At 48.0% G+C, this 25,455-nt stretch overlaps 1 protein-coding gene across 2 annotated transcripts in view; it reads left to right on the forward strand.

The window, feature by feature from the left end:
- The window catches only part of scn5lab (sodium channel, voltage gated, type V-like, alpha b), a 707,937-nt gene that overhangs the window by 627,088 nt on the left and 55,394 nt on the right, over positions 1-25,455 (forward strand). The window contains exons 19-21 of one of the 2 annotated variants that reach the window (XM_038798482.1): positions 3,218-3,372; positions 6,482-6,655; positions 15,712-15,834. In XM_038798482.1, coding sequence (XP_038654410.1) covers positions 3,218-3,372; positions 6,482-6,655; positions 15,712-15,834 — 452 coding nt within the window. Of the gene's footprint in view, positions 1-3,217; positions 3,373-6,481; positions 6,656-12,940; positions 13,064-15,711; positions 15,835-25,455 lie in introns of both variants that reach the window. The other variant, XM_038798481.1, reaches the window with a different exon arrangement.

Consider the following 25,455-nt stretch of genomic DNA (forward strand, 5'->3'; position numbering starts at 1 on the left):
TACCATGCCAGATTTTCAATTCTGGACTGAATTAGCCTGTGTTATTTGATAAATTGATTCATTTCACGGGTGTTCTCCGAGTCATCCTCTTCCAAAATGTGTGGGAAAGCTGTAACCTTTCGGATTCATTTACGGGGAATGAGTGCGCTGGCAAGGCCAGCGTTTATTCCCCATCCTCATCTATATGACATAAAGGCATCCGGAAAAGATAAAGGAATTACATTTCTTTAGCACTCTTCACAACCTCGTTGGAAAGTCTATCCCTGTAACCTCCCCCCACAACCCTCTGAGATCTCTGGATCCCTCCAATTCTGGCCACTTGAGCATCGTTAATAATAATCACTTGACTGAGTGGACTGAGAATCAGCCTGCATCTTCTGGCCCATCTCTGGATAACTAGATGCAGCGTTGGGTGTGTGCCTAAGGGTGTACATGTAACGTAGTCAAGTCCATCGTGTTCAGCGCCAGAGCAGGGCCAGCTCTGCTGGCTGACATGTTGAGCTGCAGTTGAGAGTGACACTTGTGGGTCACAATGACCTTGAGGTTACGTCCATCTGACAACAGCACGTTGCAATGGTCCGCCACTTTCAATGCAGTGGAATTTCCCCAAAGCACAAAACAGCCAGATTTACAAACTGAATTTGACACCAATCCACCAAAGCATCTATTCGGACAGGTGACCAAACGTCGGGTCCAAGAGCCAAGTTTTAAGGAGCACCTTGAAGGAGATGGGAAAGGTGGAGCGGTTTTGGAACAGCACTCAAAAGTTTTCAGCCTGATCTGCTCTTGGTGAGGTAACGAAAATCAGGGATGCAAGAAGTCAGACTTGGAGGGACGCAGAGATTTCAGAGGGTTGGAGGACTAGAGGAAGTGAGAGAGATAGAGATGAAACTCTGAGGGGATGAAACCATGAAGTGTGGCACAGACACAGTGGTTAGCACTGCTGCCTCATAGCACCAGGACCCGGGTTCAATTCTCGCCTCAGGTTACTGTCTGTGTGGAGTTTGCACATTATCCATGTGTCTGCGTTGGTTTCCTCCGGGTGCTCCGGTTTCCTCAAACAGTCCAAAGATGTGCAGGTTAGGTGGATTGGCCATGATCAATTTTCCCTTAGTGTCCAAAGATCTGTGTAGGTTAGGTGAGGGGGTTATTGGGACATGTCGGGGAATGTGTTTGATGGATTGCTCTTTCAGAGGGTCGGTGCAGGCTCGATGGGCCGACGGGCACGGATTTGAAAAGAAAGATGAGAATTTTTTTAGAACCCTTTCACGGGATGTGGGCATCGCCGACCGGGCCGGCATTTGTTGCCCGTCCCTAATCACCCTTGAACTGAATGGTTTGCTCAGAAGGCAATTTCAGAGGGCAGTTTAGAGTCAACCACATCGCTGTGGGTCTGGAGTCACATGGAGACCACACCAGGGTAAGGACGGCAGATTTCGTTCCCTGAAGGTTGACCCGATTGGTTTTCAGAACAATCGAGAATAGGTTCCTGGTCACGTTACTGTGACCAGTTTTATATTCCAGATTTATCAATTGAATTTAAATTTCCACCAGATTCTTTGGTAGGTGAACCACGCCCCGAGAGTGTTAACTTAGCCCTCTGGATTACTTAGTGACATTACCACTACCCCACCATCTCCCTTAAATTGGCAAATTTGAGTCACTTCCAGGTCCAAAGCCAATGTAGATTAATCAGCTGGACAGAAAAGATCTGGGGCTGGATTCCCTGCCCCGCTGCGCCTCAGCTTTCTGTTTCACGGGATGCTCTGTTACGCTGGCCGGTCAATGGGGTTTCCCATAGTGGGGCAGCCCCACGCTGTCGGGAAACCCTCGGGTTGCCGGCAAAACGGAGAATCCCGCCGGCGGAGAATCCAGCCACAGAACTCCACGAGTCTGGTGACTTTCATCCCATTGACCAATCAGGGATTCTATCTTTTGTGCGGCTCTGGTGGGACTTTGCCTCTTTGTGACTTCACAGTCTGAGTTCAAACGGCCAATTGCAATGTGGTTCTAGGCTTGAAGTAGAATAGGTGCGTGATGTTAGCCATGAGGGTAGCAATCTCAGCTCTCAGTCACAAGGTGGTGGGTTCAAGTTCCACTCCAGAGACCTGAGCATTAAAATCTCAGGCTGGCACCTTGGGCAGTGCTGAGGGGGTGCTGCACTGTTGGAAGGTGCCGTTTTTCAGATGAGATACTAAAATGAGTTCTCAGGTGGATATAAAAGATCCCATGGCAACGGTTTTGAAGAAGAGCAGGGGACCAATGTTTATCTCTCAAAGATGATCACTTAGAAACAGCGCAATATATCTGATCATTATTGTCATAATATACACACAAGTATATGATGGTGCAGACAGACACTGATTGACACACAGGATGACCAATGAACACACAGAACACAGCAGCCAATCACCAGACAGGACACGACCACTATAAAGCCGGAGGGCACTAGTTTTCCCGCTCTCTCAGGATCCAGCCTCTGAGACAGTCAGAGCTCGTGAGCAGCAACTAGAACAAACACCATGTGGCAGTAAGATAGTCTGGTCAGGTTAGCCTCAGGTCTCCAGTCAACTCAGCATAGTGTCAACCCACAGTTCAAGTATGTTTAACAGTTTATAGTTCAAAAAAATAGAGTTGCATTTCTACAAGAGTTGGAAGCCTGTCTCTCTCACTGCTCTGGCAAACGCAATCAGCGCAGACCCAGCATACCCAACACATCAATTATCACATTGCTGTTGATGGGAGATTGCTGTGCACAAATTGGCCACCAAATTGAACTTAAAGCATTTTGGGATAGCAATGCTGAATAATGTCTTGGATGGTAGCGAGTAACAGTGGGTGTCATATTTGCCATAGACTGCCCAGTATTCAGCTATATGGAAGTCGGGGGTGAGGAATCAGCGGTCAGTGAGATTTGATCTCAAGGTGAATTCTAGCCTTCCTGAAGTTGTGAAATTCGGGCGGAAGTTTCTGGCCCTTTCCGGAACGTTCCAGTCCCGCAGAAGGCCACCCCCGGCAACAGGTTCCCTGGCGGCAGGCCGGGCAAGCCACACACAATTCCATGGACATGGGCGGGGCTGGTGGTTCCCAGCAGCGGCCAATGGCAACCATCACTGCCACCAGAAAACAGGCTGCTGGGGAGTCCCGGCCACTGTGTACAGACAATGTGAAGATCAATCACTGTTATGGGGTCCTGATCCAGCCACTCTTCTTGCAGCTTGTGTTCGCCATTTTACCTGCTGCCAGGTGGACATCACAGCCGGAAAAGGGATGATTTGGTGGAACTTGAGAAAAACCTGCTACAAGATTGTGGAACACAACTGGTTCGAGACCTTTATCATCTTCATGATTCTGCTGAGCAGCGGGGCTCTGGTAAGTTGTAACTTTTCTTGGCGCATTCCTGGGCAAAGCTTGGCAGCAGCACTCCAGGCACTCCATCACTTAAACCCTCTTGGTTGAGCACATTTAACAGTTTCTCCGTATTTTATTACTCCCCCTGCCGTAGCTCCAGCTGAACTAACCGGATACATTCCAGGGTCTCTCCCTAGAGTTCTCAGCCCTTCCCCACCCCATTCCTCATGAGGGCAATGACACCTCACCTGCTGACGGGGTCTCTCCTGCCAATGTCACTAATTTCTCATTTGCATGTGCAGCCCTATGCTGTGTGGCACTACCCCTCACACACACATCTTAAAGAAACCGCGATTGATGCATGGCTCATTTCTCCCCAATTCCAGACTGCTGGTCAACCCATAAACCTTTGATAGTTCATCCCTCCACACCAGCCCCCAGCAGTAATACCCTCCACACCAGCCCCCAGCAGTAATACCCTCCACACCAGCCCCCAGCAGTAATACCCTCCACACCAGCCCCCAGCAGTAATACCCTCCATGCCAGCCCCCAGCAGTAATACCCTCCACACCAGCCCCCAGCAGTAATACCCTCCACACCAGCCCCCAGCAGTAATACCCTCCACACCAGCCCCCAGCAGTAATACCCTCCACACCAGCCCCCAGCAGTAATACCCTCCACACCAGCCCCCAGCAGTAATACCCTTCACACCAGCCCCCAGCAGTAATACCCTCCACACCAGCCCCCAGCAGTAATACCCTCCACACCAGCCCCCAGCAGTAATACCCTCCATGCCAGCCCCCAGCAGTAATACCCTCCACACCAGCCCCCAGCAGTAATACCCTCCACACAAGCCCCCAGAAGTAATACCCTCCATGCCAGCCCCCAGCAGTAATACCCTCTCTGCCAGCTCCCAGCAGTAATACCCTCCATGCCAGCCCCCAGCAGTAATACCCTCCATGCCAGCCCCAGCAGTAATACCCTCCATGCCAGCCCCCAGCAGTAATACCCTCCATGCCAGCCCCAGCAGTAATACCCTCCATGCCAGCCCCAGCAGTAATACCCTCCATGCCAGCCCCAGCAGTAATACCCTCCACACCAGCCCCCAGCAGTAATACCCTCTATGCCAGCCCCCAGCAGTAATACCCTCTCTGCCAGCCCCCAGCAGTAATACCCTCCATGCCAGCCCCAGCAGTAATACCCTCCATGCCAGCCCCAGCAGTAATACCCTCCACACCAGCCCCCAGCAGTAATACCCTCTATGCCAGCCCCCAGCAGTAATACCCTCCATGCCAGTGCACAACAGTAATTTGGTTGAAATATTGATTGAATTGACACACTGCCCAGTACGGTACTCAGCCAAGCCAATTCCTTTCCTGTATGAGTATTGACTGAGCAGAGTGATAGTAGGGTTACTATAGTTGGATTAAGCGTCCTGCTTGTTCGCAGTGATCCATGTTGAGAGATATATATGAATGTCGAGCGAGAATGAGATGGTGCTCAGCCATGGCGAACACAATAGCCTCCCAGAACTCACTGTTTAGAATTAAAGTGCTCTGCTCTGGACTGCTTCAAACTCAGTTACAGCCTTCCTTGAATTTCTCATTGAAGGAAAGACATAAATGTGTTGAAAGCTGTTCAGAGGTGGTTTACTAGACAAATACCTAGAATGAGTGGATTATTTTAAGAGGAAAGATTGGACAGGTTAGGTTGGTATCTGCTGGAGTTTAGAAGTGTAAAGCCGACTTGATTGAAACACATCAGGTCTTGAGGGGACATGACAGGGTGGATGTGGAGATGACGGTTCCTCTTGTGGGAGAGACTAGAACTGTTTAAAACTAAGAGCTCACTCATTTATGACAGAGATGAGGAGGATTTGTTTCCCGCAGAGGGTCGGCAGCCTTTGGGACTCTCTTCCTCATAAGGCAGGGGAAGTAGAGTCTTTGAATATTTTCAAGACAGACTTGCTCTTGATAAACAAGGGGGTGAAGGGTGAGTGGAGGTCGACGGGAGGTTACAGTCAGGTCAGCTGTGATCTTATCGAATGGCAGAGGAGGATCGAAGGGCCGAGTGGCCTCCTGCTGCTCCTATCTGCAATGTTCGTACGAAAGAGCCGGCCCACAATTAATGGGCCGAGTGGCCTCCTTCTGTGCCATAATAGTTTGTGATTCTCTGATAGTGAATGGCGCTGAAAAGCTGTCAGATCTCAACTAATTTTATTTGCAGTTTATGGATGGAGAAGTCTCTCGGGCCTGACTGTAGGGAAGGCTCAATTCCCTCCTGCAAAGCTGAGGAGACCGGGGCAGTGACTTGCGATAACAGATCTCCTCCACACCCCTCATTCTTTACGGCGATCTGAAATTTCCAGGATTTTGGGTGGCGGTGGGGGGGGTGGGGGAGGGGGAGGGCAGTGCACCAGGGGAAGGGAACCAGGGGCAACACTAACACCAATGATCCAATGCAAACAAGGCTCACGGGACACTGTCCACCTCGATAATCGTGTTTGGGAATGTCAGGAAAGATTGGGCAGGCAGGGACTCTTTCCTCCAGGAAAGAGAAGGGTGGGGTTGGAAGGGGGGAGGGTGTGGTGGTGGAAGCGGGGGGGGGGGGGGGGGGGGCACATCGGGTAGGCGACCTGGCAGAGGTCTTGGAATGTACAAATTGGTTTGATGCCATCGGTGCAGAGATGTTCCCACTCGTGGGTGATATCAGAGCCAGAAGATAGTCACTTACAAATCCAGTGACGAATTTGAGAGAAACCTCATTACTCGGAGAGTGATGTGAATATGGAACCTGTCAGCACAAGAGTAGTCATGGTGGACAGTGTCGATGCATTTATGAGGAAGCTGGCCGAGTTCATGAAGGATAGAAGAATGTCGAGATGGCGTGAGTTTGAAGTAAGGCAGGAGGAGACTCGTGGGGAGGATAAACACTGGGCTGGGGGGGGTGCTGTTTCTGTGCTGCACATTCCATATACTGTGGCTGCATGTGGATCTGCGGATTCACGGGTGTTGGACAATGCTTGGGATCACGGCGCACAGTTCAACTACAATAGCGTTCTCCCCCAGGCGCCCCCCCCCCCCCATCTCAATGCTCAGTTTGATTGCCACTGCGCCTTTGTGTTCTGCAGACCTTTGAAGACGTTAATATCGACACAAGGCCAGTGATAAAAGTTGTGCTGGAATACCTGGACAAGGTGTTCACCTACGTGTTTGTCCTGGAAATGCTTCTCAAATGGGTGGCGTACGGCTTCAAGAAATACTTCACCAACGCCTGGTGCTGGCTAGACTTCCTCATTGTGGCTGTAAGTATGTGGGAGAATGGGCCCAGTTTTGTTGGAGTGCGCTTGACGTAAATTTAGAAGGCATTTCCGCCGTAGCTCTTCAATGATCAAATCTACTGCTTGAAGTACCATTGTTGTTTGATGTTTGTATTTATTAAGGCCATTTAAGGCACTTGCAGAGGTGTTGTTATTGAATGATGTCTGTTTTTTATTCAAAGACTAAGTTCAACCCCTTATTTTTTAGTTCCTATCTAAAGCTTTGGGTTTGTAATGAATGGTTTTGACCATGCGCAGAGCATTCGTCTATCGTCTTGACAACCGAGAAGTGAAATAACAATCATGTTTGGTGATTAACAAATGTACAAATACTGAAAGACAACAGTATGCATAGGGTTAACCTGCACCATTCCATTTCAGTGATGTGCACCAGTGACAAAACATTTATTCTGGCTGTTTTCCTTATTCTAGTTCCCTTCTGTTGTGACATCTTTACTTTCAATATTCTCCCTCCTTTTGTGAATCTGATTGGATGTTTTCAAATGCACAATGTGTGGCTTCCCCCCCCCCCCCCCCCCCCCCCCCCCCCCCCTCCCCCCTTTCGGAGCACTCAAAATGATTACTCGGAATTTACACGGCCTGTCGTCGAGGAGTCTGGCCTACCTTCTAACCCCATATTCTGTTGGCCAGTTCGCCAGCCGGGAGCAGTACCCGAGAGTTTACCGGGCCCTTTCTTCTGGGTTTTGAGGTGAGGTGATGAGTGAAAGCGAGGGGGCAAAGTGCCTCATGCTGTTGCCAGGGATGGCTTCTGTGCAGTGAAGCCAACTTGCCCTGCCCCAGCTAGCAGCCCAGCAAGCCTATAAGCAAAATACTGAGGGCGCCAGAAGTCTGAGTTAAAGACGGAAAGTGCCGGAAGCATCACCTTCTTCAAAGAGTCACATTTGTCTCGAAAAGTTAACTCTGCCATTTCTCTCTCCACTATCTGATCAGTCTTTCCTGGAACTCTCTCTCCCTAACTGCGCTGTGGGCGCTCCTACACCACGGGGACTGCAGCCGTTCAAGAAGGCGGCTCCCCACCACCTCCACAAGGGTAATTAGGGATGGGCGATAAATGTTGGCCCAGCCAGCGATGCCTACATCCTCTGCAAATAATTTTAAAAAAAAATAAATTCAAAGGTGAGAAGGGAAAAAAAGCAACAGCGGATATTTCAAGCATGTAAAGTGGGCAGATTAATCGGCTTAACATTTTATTTGTGCAGTGCAAGTTCAGGTTCCGTGGACATTTCACAATAGTTGGGGGCAATTGGCGTGCATCGTAAGATAAGACAGCACAAGGACATCAAATTCAGAAACAGTATATGTCCCTCGCCTCTTTCCCCCCCTCCCCACAGAGCTTGAGACAGCGAATGAAAAAAAACACAAGATGCGGCTGCTTTTCCCGAAGGCACAACAGGCAGACAAAGGGATTTCCTCCTTGCTATCCATTGCTTAACTCCAGAAGTTCCGTTTTTCAAAACTTGAGATTGCTAAACCGTGGAATACTGAAGACAAACCTTGAGAGGTTTGCCTTCCAAAGTTGTAGAGTGGGGAAGTGAATTAGCAAAACAAAAACCTTGCGAGTTGCAAACAAGGAACTTCTAGGATCGCACAGCACAGAAGGAGGACATTCAGTCCATCGTGACCATGCTGGCCCTTCGAAGGAGCTGTCCAATGAATCCCACTCCCCTCTACTCCCCTGGTCTTGTCCCAGAGCCCTCACATTCCTCATGGTTCCACCAATGGCTGTGGCTCACGTTGTTGCGAAGCAAGATCAAAATGTCAGGGGAGACGATTTCAAGGTCTTCGTTAATAAACAAATATTTTTAGAACTATTTTTGGCAATGAGGGGAGTGCTAGGAACGGATAGAATTTCCTCGCCTCTCCATTGCAGCGATTACATATGTCTGTCCTCTCCAAATTCTATGATCTCAAGGCAACCATATGATGAGTTGGCAAGAGAGAGGGAGAGGGATGTCTATATCTCTGTGAACAGTGTTGAAGTGGGACTATAATTAACTCTTGATTTTAACACGCCGAGGTGTGAGGTACAGAATACAACATGCTGATAATTAGAATGGCACTTTTTTCCTTATTAGCACAAGGCCAGCTCGCTGAATTCTAAATCCCATGATGCTGACAGTCAGCTAATTGCAGGAGGGTTATTGCCATTAGAAGTGGGTCTCAAGTCACTTGACTGCTGAGTTGGCCTCATCTGTATCAGATAAACTAGTAACACATTGACATCGGCACCTGGCAGCAGAAACAGCAGAACCACCAGATCCCGTAGAAATCTATTCCTTTCATTCTCAGCCCCAAGGCAGGTCCGACCCACAGCATCAAACTCTGCAAAGAGGCAGGGGGTCCCATGTCCACCCCAGCTGGAGCAGGGATTGAGCCCTGTTCTGTTGCTGTTAAACAGATCGATATCCATTTACCACAATAGGCAGCAGAAGACATTCCGTGATCCATAACTGTTTCGTTGTGATACTAGAGTTCAGGACCAACACTATCTCCACTCTTCCCTTGTGGATCCCCTCCCTGTCCAGACGCTAACTGCAACTGAGGAAATGCCCAGCTCCTAAGTACAAGCTTCAATGAGCATTGCTTGCTCTTAATTCACTGGTAAAGGGACCTACATTCCTGACATTGTCAGTTGGCACCAATCTGGTCCACACCGGCCCACCAGCCAACTGGAGTCTGAGTTCCTTTGGCAACATTCACTTCCACCTGCACGTTGTAGTCTGGAGCTTTGGGTAGTGATGGTAGAGACTCTCTTTCCACCATGTGACTGATTAGAAATCTCTCCCTCTCTTACTGCCTGCTATTGAAGTTCTTTGAAAGGATTGATATCCAACCTGTTTGGCCGGGGTATGAACGCAGCTTTGTTTTATTCAATGGACGTTGCTGGCTGGGCCAGCATTTATTGCCCATCCCTAATTGCCCTTGAGAGGGCAGTTAAGAGACAACCACATTGCTGTGGGTCTGGAGTGGGTAAGCCAGACCCGGTAAGGACGGCAGATTTCCTTCCCTGGCATTCGTGAAGCAGATGGGTTTACTTGTGACAATAAAAGATTATTATTATTTTTATAGAACAATGGTCATCATTGGACTTTTAATTCCAGATTTTTATTAAATTCCAATTTCACTATCTGCAGTGGCAGGATTTGAACCTGGGTCCCCAGAGGATTACCCTGGGTTTACTACTCCTGTAACAATACCACTTTGCCACCACCTCCCTTGGCCATTAAGGCCTAGAATGGAGCTTAAACCTGGAGCTCCTGGCTCAAAGGAAGGAATCTACCCTCAGCACCATACAGGACCTGACCACATCAAAATAAAACCTTAAAACCAAAGTACAAATGACAGATACAAATGGCAAGAATAACTTCTAGAAAATTCTTCCCCGATGAGGCTGAAAAGCAACGGGAATGGGCATCCTGAGAGCGCCACATAGATCATCCGGACTCCACAGTCATTCGGACTGGCATTCCCATTACCTCCATTCCCGTCTGTCGGGCTTGAGGTACCAAACTTCCCAAAGTTTGTTTGGCGAAGAAAAGCAACGATCAACTTCTCATGGTCAACTCGGGAACGAGCGATATACGGTAGACTCTCCAGTGATGTCCCAATCTCAAGAAAGGTTTTCTATTTTTTTTTTAAATGCAAGGAGGTGTTTTACTCCTGACGTTCCATATGATATCCATCAGTAGTGGGAGGTTTAACGCACTTGGGAAGATATTCCATGCCCACACCTAGATTGTCGGTCTGATTCCGGGCCTGTTACATTCCATTCTGCCCTGTGGTGTCTTTGCTCACAGTCTGGGAAAGGCTGATGTGGTTTCCAATAGCCAGAATGAATGGGACATTAGCCATGACATCCATTTAGCCAAATGCTCCGTGGAAATGGTATCCCAACTGCTGTTGTGACAATGTGTTATTGATTGAAAGTAAACTGTAGGTTAAATTGATTCAGAACATTTGATGAAGACTGTTTCCAAATCACTACTGTGCCTCGACTGCACACTTCATGAAGGTGAACACCAATATTTAACACATCTAACATTGCTACTAATGCATGTACTTTCTTACAGAGACCCAGGCAAGGTTTTGACATGCCTGCATGGGTTATGCCTCAGTTTTGACCTTTAACCTTTTTTGAGCGAGTGATTTGGCACGATTTGAACTCTGACCTGAGTGCTTTGGTAAATAAATTTTGGTCCCAGCCCTTCCCTGGTACCCAGCGTGTTTCAGTGCACGAGCCGCGTCTCCCTGTTTTGCCATTTCCGATCTTAGCCCACGCTGTTTCAAGTGAGTTTCCCCTGGCCCCCGCCACCCTTAGCAAAGCTTTCTTAAACCACACTGCTCAGGTTATTATCTCTGAATCCCAGACGACTGCCGTTGCTTAGTTACAGAATCCAACAAACCTGTGACTAACTGTGACAACAATGGAGAGCCGACACTCCCAGAAGACCTGTTGTTCAGCTCGAAGCAACTGAGGAGGGTGGACAGCCTTTGCAAACCGCAGTCTACTGCTCCATCTAGCAGCCTAACCCAGTACCTGGGTAATTCACCATGAGGATATATCAGTTTATCCCGTCAGCCAAATTTAGGAATCTGACCCAAACGAACCACCCCGTTGAAAAGCAGCAGAGGAAAACACTTCTAATTTACTTAAAGTGGGTTTTGCTTAAAATTATTGTTTTCTTCAACAAATCCAAAGTGCTTGATTTATTATGAGGCCTAGTCATCACCTTGGCCTTTCTCCTGCTATGAACACTGAGAGGGAGACAAGCCTCTTGTCCTTGGCATGACCTTACCATAATTCATGGAATCCCTATAGTGTAGAAGGAGGCCGTTTGGACCATCGAGTGTGCACTGACCCTCTGAAAGAGCACCCTAACCTAGACCCACTCCCCCGCCCTATCCCCATGACCCCACCTAACCCTTGGACACTAAGGGATAATTTAGCATGGCCAATCCACCGAACCGGCACATCTTTTGGACTGGACATTGAGCTGGACACGAAAAGGGAAAACCATTCGACCAAAAGCTCAGTTCCACAGTAACGTGGGGGTGAAATTGGTTCGAAATAGTCAATAAAGACTGAGTCGAAGATCTGTGATTGTGAGTCCCACTCAGAGGATTTGACCACAGAGTCTAGGCTAAGAGGGTGCTGTACAGTTGGAGGTGCTCCGTCTTGAATAAGGCGTCTCTCTCCCAGCTGGATAGACATAAAAAACACTCCACAGCACCTTGAAAATGAGGAGAATTCTCCCCAGTGTCCTGGCCAACATTTGCACGGTTTCCTTACTTTGTTAAGGGCCTATTGTCATCATTGGATCCTGTACTCAGTTAGGTGGCTGTCACCACAGATTGGCCGGTGTCGCTTACCAACTTTTTGTCAGAACCACGACGGCTTGATCAAGTGGCCGCTCCGAGGAATGGTCCCACATTGCGGACCCGGGTAAGGATGATTCAGAATTTATCCCAAACACTGAGGTCTTCAGTTCAATTCTTTTCTTTTTTTTAAATATAAATTTAGAGTATTTTCCAATGAAAGGGGCAATTTAGCGCGGCCAATCCACCTATCCTGCATATCTTTGGGTTGTGGGGGTGAAACCCAGGCAGACACGGGGAGAATGTGAAAACTCCACACGGACAGTGATCCAGAGCCAGGATCGAACCTGGGACCTCGGCGCCGTGAGGCAGCAGCGCTAACCCACTGCGCCACCATGCTGCCCTTTTCAGTTCAATTCTTGAGGAGCCCACTCACTCGTGACTTTTGAATGCTGGGAGAATTGAGCGCACATCCCTCCCCCCCACAAACACAGCTTACGCTTCCTTTACCTCAGGGGGAAGATGTGGTGGGAGAGAGGCTGAATTCAAGCTCTGCCTGGTACTGGGGGGGGGGGGGGGGCAACAGATTTGCCAAAGGGGAGAAAGAGTGGCCTGAGAATAAATATGATATGGCAGTGTATTGTCTTATCAATGTTTGCAGCTATCTGTTAAAGTGTCTCTTAAAGTACAAAATTAGTGCGCGACCTACAGCCCAGATGACGGCCTGACACTAACAGGTGACCCAATACATTTTTCTAAAAAGGGCTTCTTCGAAAAGGCACAGTTTGTTTCTACTTTAGCAGTTAATCCAGCGCCTCTGATAATTGTTGAATGCTGCAATGTGACCTTTGTTGTAACTCCACGTTTTCCTAACAGTTTGAAACAACAATAACCCGGATAACCATTCAATTCCATTCCGTTCAATCTGCACAGATTTCTGTTCTTTGCCTTTTGACAAAGACTCTTGGTTACGAGCAGTTTGTTGCCATGAAATCTCTCAGGACCCTGCGGGCACTGAGGCCACTTCGAGCCTTGTCCAGATTTGAAGGCATGCGGGTAAGCTACGCGACCATATTAACAGCAATGCCTGCACAAATACTAACACTTGGCAGGGGAGGCACAGAAACATTCTTGTCTGCACTAACGTGGTCTTCCTTCTATCTCTACGGTTTTTGAGGGGATGTTTCCTCTCAGAAATGTTGCTTCAAGCCTGCTTAAAACCAGATGGAGTCCTAACTTCAGTCTGATACATGTTGTACTGTAATTGTAAAGGACCTTTGAAAAGCCTGCATTAGATCAGACACAACTCTATAACACGATATAGGCACATCTATTAAATGCAATTTACAGCTTGCTCTCGAGACTGGAGAGGAGCGTTTTTATATCCGTTCGATAGATTTGCAGCTTGTTTTATGATGGCACAGTTTGGTTTCGATCTTGGTTGGCCTGAAGGACTTTTCAATATAAATCCTCCTGTCCCAGATTTCAATGAATGACTTGAGAAAAGACATTTTACTTGTATCAGCATCCTTTTGAACCAATTCAGTCACGAGGGGCTGGATTTTACACTCCCAGAGAGCAGATTGTAAGACGTTTGTTGGAGAGGGAGGGGGGGAGAGAGGTGCCCCTTGGCCCATCTGAGGCCCTCGCACACCCCCCACACTCCCACGGCCACCTCCGTCCTTCAACCTACACCCCCTGGCCTCTTAGATCTGAGATCTGCCCACTCCCTCTCCCCACCCAATCCCTACTCCTCACCCTTTCTCCCGGAGACCCCCGACCCTGGTCTCACCTGAACTCCTCTACATGGTGGGACCGGCTGTAGCCTCAATAGTCGCCACCACTCCGGGCTGGCATTTCTGGGGGATACAGAGTTGCTGGCCATCCAATTGGCCGGCAGCAGTCTAAGGTGGGACTTCCTCCCGAGATGGATGAGGAGGCTGCACCTTAAAGAAATTGACCCAGCTCCCATTATTAAACTGCTGTGGGAAGGTCATTATTGGTGAAGTTTTCACTCGGGTGAGGGGGGGGGGGGTGGGGTTCATGGAGACCTCAGCCCCTCAAAATCCAGTCCAAGGATTGAGTAACTACCCATCATTCCATGGTGCTTGTCCATGGAACTATTTCCATCCATTGGATCAGTGCTTCTCAAGGGCAGTTAGGGAGGTGCAGTAAAAATGCTGACTCAGCCAGCGACTCCCACATCTTATGGAACAAAAAAGAGTGGGGTGGAGCAGAGAGGAACCATTCACAGCAAGAGATAAAACCTCAAACGGTGCCGCGCAAACATTTTTATGCTGTGACACAGTGAAAGAGGTGTCATAATATCCACTCATGTATATCATGAGATGCAGACAGGCAGTGATTGACACACCGGATAACCAATGAACACACACGACACATAACAACCAATCATCAGACAGGATACCACCACAGGACAGCCCAATGGCCATTAAGGCTCTCCCTCTCTCACAGGACACGGCTAGGGAGATAGTCGCAGTGCACAGGCCAATGAACATCATCACCATGTGATAGAGAGCTAGTCTGGTGAAGACAGTAGGAGGTTATCAGTTAGGTTAATAGAGTGTCAGCCCACAGCAGATTACGTACAGCAATCAACAGGTTCAATAAAACAGTGTCGGAAGCCTGTTTCTCGTTTTACTGCATCCAGTTGCAGTCGATGCTAGACCAACACAGATACCACATCAAGGGGTGGTGGTGGGGTTGGAGTGGGGGCGGGAGAGAGTTGTTGAGCAGGATGGGGGTTCAAGCAGCTGGGCTATAGACACAAAGAACAACAAAGGCACCGACCATTTTCCAGGCTCTGTTGGTGTCAGGGGTCAGGTTAGATTTCGCAGGAGCAGCAAAAAAAAAATCGGGCCTATCTAAAGAGGCCTCGCAGCTGGTCGCTGGATTGTCAAATCCGGGTTTCCGCTCCACAGACGCCATTCCTACCTCAGATCTCACGACCCCAGTTACCTGAGGGTCACGACCCACTATTTGGAAATCCGACCTCGGTTTAGTCAGCATTTTTACTGCGCCTCCCGGAATGTATGGCTCCTCAGCTTTTCATAAAATCTTCGAAGGAGGCAATTCGAAGGAGGCAATTTTCTGGTAGTAGCGTTTGTGGCAGCTCACTTCCAGAGCCATCCAACTAATCCAACATAGTCCCTCTTTCCCCAGAGCCTCGGAAATGTATCCCGTTTCAAATATATATCAAAGTTACTATTGAATTGGCTTCCAGGCAATGTATTCCACATCGTAACATGTTCAAAAAAATAAATCCTCAGCTCCCCTCTCATTTTTATTGCTATTTATCTTAAATCTATGAAGCTTGTCTCCTCACCCTTTTGCTGGTGGAAACAGTCCCCAGATCTAGGCTATCAGAAGAATTTCCACATTCTCAAAGGGTTAGAGCTCTCACACGGTTGGAACGACATGTATCGGCCTTTGGTTCAGACTCTACTGGTATCTTTAATTCAGACAATGCTTTCTTCCTGCAGGCAGCCAAACAGCCGACCGAGATTGAAAACATAAAATTCATGCTTTTCTCCTCAGCAGGAACAGATCTAGTTTTCTTTACAGGCGGAACGTGACCATCCAAGCAGGTGCACAACAGCTGGTCAGGCCCACCCAGTGTCCTATCGGGCTGGTAGGATGTTTGATAATAGAATGGCTTCTCGTCTTTTTGTGTTTCTGTGTAGGTCTCTGTAGTCAGCCTAACGGCTAATGCCATGGGATACGCTGAACTAGCTGCCATAAAATCCCTTCGGACGCTCAGAGCTTTGAGACCATTAAGAGCCTTGTCACGATTTGAAGGGATGAGGGTAAGATGGAAAGAAAGAAGGCCCAGTGCCATGTGACTGCTGCATGGTGGGCAAAATCGTGCCCCTACATATTATTCATCCTCCGACAAAATGGATGCAATTGTATGCCAAGTAGCCTAACCTTTAGCAGGCCTGGTTTGGTCATTTTTTTTGTTGTAACCCGCATTCTGGTAGTGGTAGGGGTGTTTGTGACATAACCTTCCACCCCTCCCTTTCCCTATTTATCTATTGGTTTAATTCTGTTGCTGGGCGATGGTACTGGGCAGCCAGTAGAAAGGCGGGTGTTTATTATGGGTTCCCGCAAAAAAACGGGCAACTGGCTGCTGAGATTTGGGAGCAAAGGAGGGGAAAAGTTTGTGCCTGAAACCGCTGAATCCCTAAGAAACACCCAGCTTAAAGCTAATGTTGCCATTAGATGGCAGCTTTTATGTTGCTCTTTATGCTTAATGTTTGGTTTGTTCTTCTGTTGCTGTTTATGAAGTAATAATGGAAGCGTTCAAAGACGAATCAAATCCAACATTTACTAGTCAGGTATCTCAGCTCGTTCGACCTTTCTATTATTGCCAATTCTAATTGTAGGAAAACTGTCATTCTTCACTAATGATGTGGAGATGCCGGCGTTGGACTGGGGTGAGCACAGTAAGAAGTCTTACAACACCAGGTTAAAGTCCAACAGGTTTGTTTCAAACACGAGCTTTCGGAGCACGGCTCCTTCTTCATTCACCTGAAGAAGGAGCCGTGCTCCGAAAGCTCGTGTTTGAAACAAACCTGTTGGACTTTAACCTGGTGTTGTAAGACTTCTTACATTCTTCACTAAGACATCTGTCCTGTAAACCAGATCCTGTACGTCAATCTCAAACTTGTTTTGTTCCTCACACTGAAACACGTTGCCTCGCTGACCTCCTCAGGAATGGCCTGTGATATTTCAAGATGTTGATGGGTTAACGTTTGCCCACTTTGAAAGCTTCGGGTTTTTTTTCTTTGAAATGGCGTGAGTCCCCAAATTGAAAATGGCCCAAGAAGGGCCTCCCAATAGCTCAGCAAATGTTAGCACCTGGGTAGCTGAGATAGAGATGAGAGAAGTCTCATGTTTGACTGCGAGCAGCTGGATTAGCCGCTATCGGCGCTAATGTACGTGAAATTGGCGTTAGCAGCAGTGGGTTAGGGAAAGGAACTTTCCTGGTCCTGATCACGGCCTCGAAACCCCGACAACAACTTGGCTTACTGAAACTTAGCAAGTAATTTCCCAGGAGCATTTGTCACCGATAATTGACACCAGAACACAAAGGAGATATTAGGCTCCCGAAAGCTTAGCCAAAGAGGTGGGTTTTAAGAAGTGTTATGGTACCACTTTTGGGATTATGACTGCTTGCCTCTACATCAGAATTCCCCCTCAATAATCCAAATTTGACACCTCGGCTACATCAGGAGATATTAAGGCCGGCGATCTAAAACCATGGGGCAAGAGTTTTCCTCCCCGACACCAGCCAGCTCTCCCAAATTCCCCATCCGGCCCGCAGCAATACCCGCTGGTGTTGGAATCGGAAAATCCCGCCCTCGGTTAAAGACGTTGGTTTTCAGGAGTGACCTAAAGGAAAAGAGAAAGGCCGAGAGGTTTAAGAAGAGAATGGCAGGGTTCAGGGCCTAGGTAGCCGAAGGCACGGTTGCCAAATGGAGCAAGGGGAATTGGGGATGAAGAAGTAACTACAATTGAAGGAGTGTTGATAACTCGGAGGCCCGGGAGAGGCTACAGAGATGGGGAGGGTTAAAGCCATGGAGGAATTTTTAATTGAGGATTTTAAAATGGAGGCATTTTCAGACCAGGGCCAATGGTGGTCAATGAGCACAAGGTTTATAGATGAACGGGACTTGATGCCAATTAGGATATGGGGCAACAGAGTTTTGGATGAGCTGAACTTTACTGAGATGGAGGGGAGTGAGAAATGAAACAGAGGGAATGGGAAGAAAGAATTGGCTGGAGACAAAATTTACTCATGGCTGCTTATTCACGATTAATATCCAATATTAACTTTAGTTCTTCATAATGTTTAAATTCAGTAAGCTCCATCTAATCAGAGATCCCAATGATTGTATTTGAAGAGAAGGGAGTTCAGACAATGTCCTGGCTAACACCTCTCCCTCAATCAACACTCTCAAAGAAGATTAATTGACCATTTACCCACTGCTCTGGGTGGGACTTTGCTGCGCGAACATTGGTTGTTGCATTTGCCTACGCACCAACATGGATAGAACTTCGAAAGTCACTCATTGGCTGGGGAAGCACTTGGGAACATGCAGAGGATGTTAACATTTCCCATGCAAGTTCTACCTTCTCCACTGCTCAGCAAACAAACGCACTCTTGTCCTAACCCCAGGGCTATCTGGGCGGTTCAGGGAACACCCCGCTTTTCTGCCTCTGCAATGGAAAGGAGATTATTCCAGAGTGAGACATTCTCATGGAGGATGATGGGCAGGTAACTTCTGCAGTCCACGTTTACGCCGTCTGACCGTTCCAAGCCAACCCTGGTGATAAATGCCACATTGAAGCCAGCCAGCTGTTTGCAGATGCATTAAGTGGGTGATGGAAGTGTTGGTTGCAAAGGGGGTCATATCATCCTGCACAAAGAAGGAATTTGTTCCCCAGGTCTCAGTATCAGAATGCTCAGAATGCACATTTACCCACCTGGTACACACAATGATCCTGTCTTATTGGCTGTCAGGAGTGAGTGACCTGACATACACCCAGCCACTTCCCCCCACTGTGAGCCGGGGCAGTTTGGGCTGATTCGCCTGCTCAGTTTTTTCTTCTTTCCTCTCTCCCTTTCAGAGGGAGGAATCCCATTGCGCAAGTTTTTATTGTTCAATGCCAGCCCTATCCTCCCCTTCACAACTCTCTTGCACAGAAAGAGGCCATTTGGCCCATCATTGCCTGTGTCAGCTCATTGACATTGATGCGACTCCATCCCCTTGCTTTTTCCCTCAGCCCTGCAAATAAGGATTATAAATAAGAATATTCCACCAAAGCGTGACAATGTGACTCAACCCCTATTGCAGCATTTAAGGGGACAAGCGAAGCCACCATAGAATAATAAGAGCATTTTACAGCACTTAATGGGATGGGTGTTGGAACTTGCTGCTCTCTAATGGCTCACAGTATCAAATATCATTTCACATTGCTGCACCGATCAAGTCTCTTTAAAAAAGCACCAGAAAATGCCTACTTTTATCCCACATCTGGACAGCCAATGACATTTCTCCAGCAAGTATGTGGAGAGCTCCAGCAACCAGATAATGCATCTGCTTAATAGACGAAACATCAGAAGATTTGTTTGTCTGATACACCTTCAGATGCTTTCTGGTAATCTGCCTCTCGCTGAAACACTTAGCCTTAAATGGAGGGATTCACGTTGCTTCAAGAATTATATTTTCAACCCTTCAATGACTGGAAACCAATCTAGCACATCACACTCGCCATGTGTGTCTGAACCCTCGTGCACTCTATGATGCCCTCTCGGCCCTTGCCAAGAACCAGTCCAGCTCCCTTGAGAAGGCATGAAGGGAGTCAGCACCCACTGCTTTGGGATGATGGTGGCATAGAGGAGAAGCCATTGGACATTCATGACGTTTGGTCATCTCCAATCTTGTTAAACTGAAATAATCTATTAATAGATCTGCAGTCCAACCCTTTTGGTATTTTATAGATTTCAATCAGGTCACCTCGAAGTCTATGCTGCTCTCAAGCCAATAGGCCCAGCTCTGCAAACCCATCTCTGAACCTTTCCAAGTCAGCAACATCACTCAGCATGTGAAAGGCTGTATAGAGTGTCACTGGACTATATAGACCTGGATGTGGCTTCCATTCTGATTGCTGTAAGTTCACATCCTGGTTTGAGGGGGGGTTTCTCCAGGGGCGCGATTTAACCGGAAAAATGTTTGGTTTTAGGCACGTTTAGCGGGGTGTTTCTCAGCGGCTGCAGTGCCAAGAAACACCACTATTTGACGGCATTTTGCCGAGATTTTTGGCTTCAGGGAGTTGCTCTCCGCCAAGGCCACACGGCCGGCGTGCCCAGCAGGAAGGTTCCTCGCAGGTTGTGGCGCCATTTTGTCTGGTTGCCCCGATCCTTCCCCCTCCCCCTCTTTCAGTATCCCCCCCCCCGTCCCCCAACCTCTGGGAGGCCCCATGAAACACTCCCCTCCACCTGGTAAGGTAATCCCCCCCGGGCTCAATAACCTGGCACATGGGCACTATGGCACTGCCACCCTGGCACCCTGACAGTGTCACATGGGCACCCTGACCGTGTCACGTGGGCACCCTGGCAGTGTCACATGGCCACCCTGACAGTGTCACATGGGCATCCTGGCAGTGTCACATGGGCTCACTGACGCTGCCACCCTGGCAGTGTCACATGGCCACCCTGAAAGTGTCACGTGGGCATCCTGGCAGTGTCACATGGGCACACTGGCACTGCCAGGATGGAAGCCACGTTACCAGGCTGGCAGTGCCAAGGTGCCTGGGTGCCAGAGGGCGTGCCAGGGTGCCATCGTGCCCTGTCGCCAAACACCTGGGAGTCACCTTCCCTCCCAGGTGCTATTACACCTGGTCGAAGCTTGTGGAACCCAGTAATGGTGCAATGGGGAAATCTCCCAAGCATGACCATTCGGTCCCGGGCAAATCCCACAAACAAATATTTAAATGAGCCTAATGGCTCATTGAGGCAAATGCGCCCAACGCTAATTTAAATATGCTGATCTGGATCATGGCCAGTGAGGACAGGACCTAGATTGCGATGCCTAGCGACACTCCGTTAAATCTCGGCAGGCGTTTCAAGCATTGGAAATCTCGCGATAGGCCTCTCACGAGATTAGTGGCCTTGTCCAAACAGCAAGTCGGGCACGGTGAGCCCATTAATTCACGTCCCAGACTTCTGCTATTCAAAGCAATCCCCACCCTCACAACTTTATCACTTCACCTCTGGAACTGGAGTGCATTTCAATATGATAATGAACATCAACCACAGACTGAAAAACTGCACCTAAAATAATTCTTGCCACCGTTCAATAAACATTTGTGGCTGATTGGATTTGTTGTGTGTGTGGAATAGACATCCCAACTCTGGTTGGATGTACCCCTCATGACCTCGCCTCAGTTGGTCGAACTCTTGTCTCTGAATCTCAAGGTTCTGGTTTCAAGTCCCACTCCGGGTTTTAAACTCATAAATCAAGGCAACAGAGGGAGTGCTGCACTGTCAGAGGTGCCGTCGTTCAGATCAGGCTTTAAACTCAGACCAACATGGCATTACTCTGAAGCTGTGCAGAAGAGATGTCCCCGGTATCTTGGTCAATATTTATCTCTTAATCAACATCAGGAAAACAGGTTATCTGCTATTTGCCACATTGCTGTTTTATGAGGGTTCGCTGAATGCAAATTAGCCGCCTCATTTCCGACATTACAACGTGACTACACTACACTTCTTGGCTTTAAAGCGCTTTGAGGCCTCTGGCGGTCATGCAAAGCGCTATGTAAACACAAATCTTCCTTTTTGACCCACTGCTTCCCAGCACCCTGCCCAGTCAAATGTCTGTTCTTCACCATTGAGAATTGCCCATCTCTGAGGGCACTGCTGCGGGGCCCGGAGTCACATGTAGCCCAGACCAGGTAGCACAGTGGTTAGAATTGTTGCTTCACAGTGCCAGGGCTACAGGTTCGATTCCCGGCTTGGGTCACTGTCTGTGTGAAGTCTACACGTTCTCCCCGTGTCTGCGGGGGTTTCCTCCGGGTGCTCCGGTTTCCTCCCACAAGTCCCGAAAGACGTGCTGTTAAGTAATTTGGACATTCTGAATTCTCCCTCCGTGTGCCCGAACAGGTGCCGGAATGTGGCGACTAGGGGCTTTTCACAGTAACTTTAGTGCAGTGTTAATGTAAGCCTATTTGTGACAATAAATATTACAAAAAAAAAATAAGGGCGACAGATTTCCTTCTCTGAAGGACATTCAGAATTGAGAATGTTCAAGGAGTTTCCCTGAGTTCCTTCCTGAGTATCCCGATCTAAAAATCCTGGAGGATTGTCGATCCATGTGTGTGGTGGGCAGAGAGCTGCAATGTTCCCTCGAATTACCCTATGTTGTTTGAGGCCTGTTTGTTGTAACACGCGCCAGGATCCAGATCCATGCCCCACCACACAAGCACGTATGCGGCAGGGAGGGAGCAGTGGGGAGAGAGTTGCCCCTTTGTCAGACCAAAGCGCGCACTGACGCACCCCTACAATTTATGTATAAAACCAGTGAGTGCGCAACATAATAATAATAATCGCTTATTGTCACAAGTAGGCTTTAAATGAAGTTTCTGCGAAGGGCCCCTAGTCGCCACATTCTGGCCCCTGTTCGGGGAGGCCGGTACGGGAATTGAACCCGCGCTGCTGCCTTGTTCTACATTTTCAAGCCAGCTATTTAGCCCAGTGCGCTAAACCAGTCGCTGCATCTCTCAGAGGCTGATTTTCTCCATTGGGTCGGCTTAACTAGAGATGGACAGAGAGGGCGCTTGCCTGGTTAAACAAGAGGCATTTCACTTGCTCGGCCATCTCCTGCCCGAGTAAAACTGCAAGGTAACTGCTCGCTTGGAGCTGAAATTCCACCTTAAGCGAGTAAGTTGTTGAAAGGTTTTCCCTCACCACCTTGTGCTCTGACCATTAGCTCATGGAGCTGAAATGGGTAAACAACCATGCTAACAATTTACCACAGGTAAATTTGGAGGAACCCTACTTTATTCATGTGGGACCTCATTCTCCGGGCCACGAGAAGAGGCAGAAAATCCCCCAAGAAGACATCAGTGCCGGGACTAATCGGAGGTGAACTAGGATCCTGGCAGTCAGCATTCATGATGGTAACACGCGATAAAGAACCAAACACATCCTTTTGAAAAGCATTCTTTTGCACCTCAAACAAAGGTTCAATTACAACCTTTGGGGAAGCTTGAAGATTTTAAGCTTGGCGTACACTGAAAGGACTAATCAGGCCTTCTCCTTCCTGAAGCTGTGTGTTTGGTTTGGACACAATAAAGCTTGTGTGGTTCCTTCCTAGTGAATAAGCGATTCATTATGGGGCAAATAACAGAAATAACACCTCCACGTATAGCTGAGAAACTGTTATTGTTCTTGTCAGATGCACTTCGCTGACAAACAGACTATCTCTGGAGGATTTATGACAGGAAAGCCTTGGTGACCAGCGGGCACACTTTGCCTTCACAGTATATTTGGGTGACCCCCCCCCCCACCCCCACATCACTGTGGCAGTTCTCTCAATCCACCCCCTTTTGTTTCCTTTCCTTCCCACCCCCCTTTCTTAGAGTGTAACAGCAGTGATGGCATATCCACGCAATTCTGCTTGTGAAATGACAGTATCATGTTCGGAAACACAGCTGCAGATAGAAAGGGATTTTAGTTTGGCGAGAGTATGAAAGGCAGATGGAATGAAGATGTAGATCAGCTACGATTGAAGTGAATGGCGGAAAAGGTCTCGGGGACTGCATGGCCTCCTCCGAATGATCCTGTTTCTCATCATTTTCCGTCATTTTGAACGCTACGTATTTTTTCTCTCCTTCCCATGCACTCCGTATTTGGAGCAGCTTGGAGGAAAGGCAAAGGTACCAGGCCTCCAGCAACTTTGCCCTATTGCCCCTCGGTGGGAGGTGAGGAAGCAACATGGATGAAGCTTTTCCTGCACAGCCAATAGATGCTGCACTCCGTAAAAATTAAATCCTTCTCTATGACCACTTCACCTCTAAGTAAGACCACCGTTATCTACATTTCCTCATGTCCTTTCCTCATGGAATCATCATAGAATTTACAGTGCAGAAGGAGGCCATTCGGCCCATCGGGTCTGCCCCAGCCCTTGGAAATAGCACCCTACTTAAGCCTCCACCCTATCCCCGTAACCCAGCAACCCCACCTAAACCTTTGAACACTCAGGGCCAACTTATCATGGCCACTCCACCTAAACTGCACATCTCTGGACTGTGGGAGGAAACCGGAGCACCCGGAGGAAACCCACTCAGACATGGGGAGGATGTGCAAACTCCACTCAGACAGCCACCCGAGGCTGGAATTGAACCAGGGACCCTGGGACTGAGGGGTAGCAGTGCCAACCACTGTGCCACCTAATTCCTCGGTGTGCCAAAACATCCTTCTATTTAATTTTTTACTTATTTATTGGTCCATGGGATGTGGGCATCGCTGGCTGGGTCAGCATTTCTTGCCCATTCCTGAGGGCATTGCTGGGGGTCTGGACTCACATGGAGGCCCGACCAGGTGAGGCTGACAGATTTCCTTCGGGAACCAGCTGGGTTTTTATGACAATCGACAATGGTTTCATGGCCACCTTTAGACTTTTAATTGCATGTCTTTATATAATTCAAATTCCCTATTTGACAGTTGGTTAACCTCAGCGTGACTGTGCCGTTTCCTGGGTTTGAGCCTTTGCAATGAAATACCCAGAGCAAACAGAAATTTGAATTTGAAGCTAAAGCCTTATGGAAAGAAGAAAGATATTGGGAGCCATTTTAGGACAGCCCTTACCACAGGACGACTAGAGGGAGCCTTACTGTGATCAATTTATCGTACAATTTGCTTATAGAGTGTAATATTTTGCATAGATTGGACAGGGGAGTGAATGTTTCCACTTAGAATCCGTGGTTAAAGATAGTCGCTAATGAATGCAATGGAAGAATAAGGGGAAATTACTTAGAAAGAGGTGAGAACGTGGCATGCAGTACCAAAGCAATTGGGTGAGACAAATAGCTTAGATGCTTCTGGAAGGAAGCTATTCGAGAAAACGGGTCTAGAAAGACAGAATCATAGAGTCATAGAGTCTTACAGCGCAGAAAGAGGCCCTTCGGCCCATCGTGTCTGTGCCAGCCATCAAGCACCTATCTCCGTTAATACCATTCCCAGCGTTGAGGCAGAGGATTAAGGAGGAAACCCATGTGGAGTATACACATCAGTGTGGAATAGTTGGATCTGTTTCTCTGCTCTATGTTCTCTGTAATTCAGTATAAATGGAAGGGATTAACCAGCAGCCAAACCTCCCTGGCATCTCCAGACTGAGGTCATTTGTGAAGAGTTTAAAGTCTGGAGCTGGTAAAGAGAACAGGATTGCAAACCTCAACCACTACACATGTCCATTTTATTATCTTCTTTGTTGAGCATTCTTGAAAGTATTACCCACAGACAGAAAAAAAACACACACGCAATTCTGCTCCAGAGATTGTGAGGAGAAAGTCTCCTATTGTGTTTTTAACACCCTGAGATTGTCTTCCATTTTGTCAGAACAATCCCCCCCCCCACCCCCCCTCAGTAAAAAATGTCCTCTTTAGCACGTATAGCGCATGCAATATTCCAGGACATCAAGCATGTTGTATTTCTGATCAAAGGCTAAGGCAACTTACTATATACCCATTGAATGCACCAAGTGTCAGGTAGTTCTGGAATCTTGCTGATATTCTCTTTCTTCTTCTAACATTTAGATAAAATTAATATTGTTTTAGTTTTGGATGCCACCTTGAAATGGGATATATAATAAGTCTTTTTTTTGTGTGCGCTGGCAAGGTGAATGATCAAAGCATTATGG

This window comes from Scyliorhinus canicula, chromosome 5 (genome assembly GCF_902713615.1).
Source record: "Scyliorhinus canicula chromosome 5, sScyCan1.1, whole genome shotgun sequence".
NCBI lineage: Eukaryota > Metazoa > Chordata > Chondrichthyes > Carcharhiniformes > Scyliorhinidae > Scyliorhinus > Scyliorhinus canicula.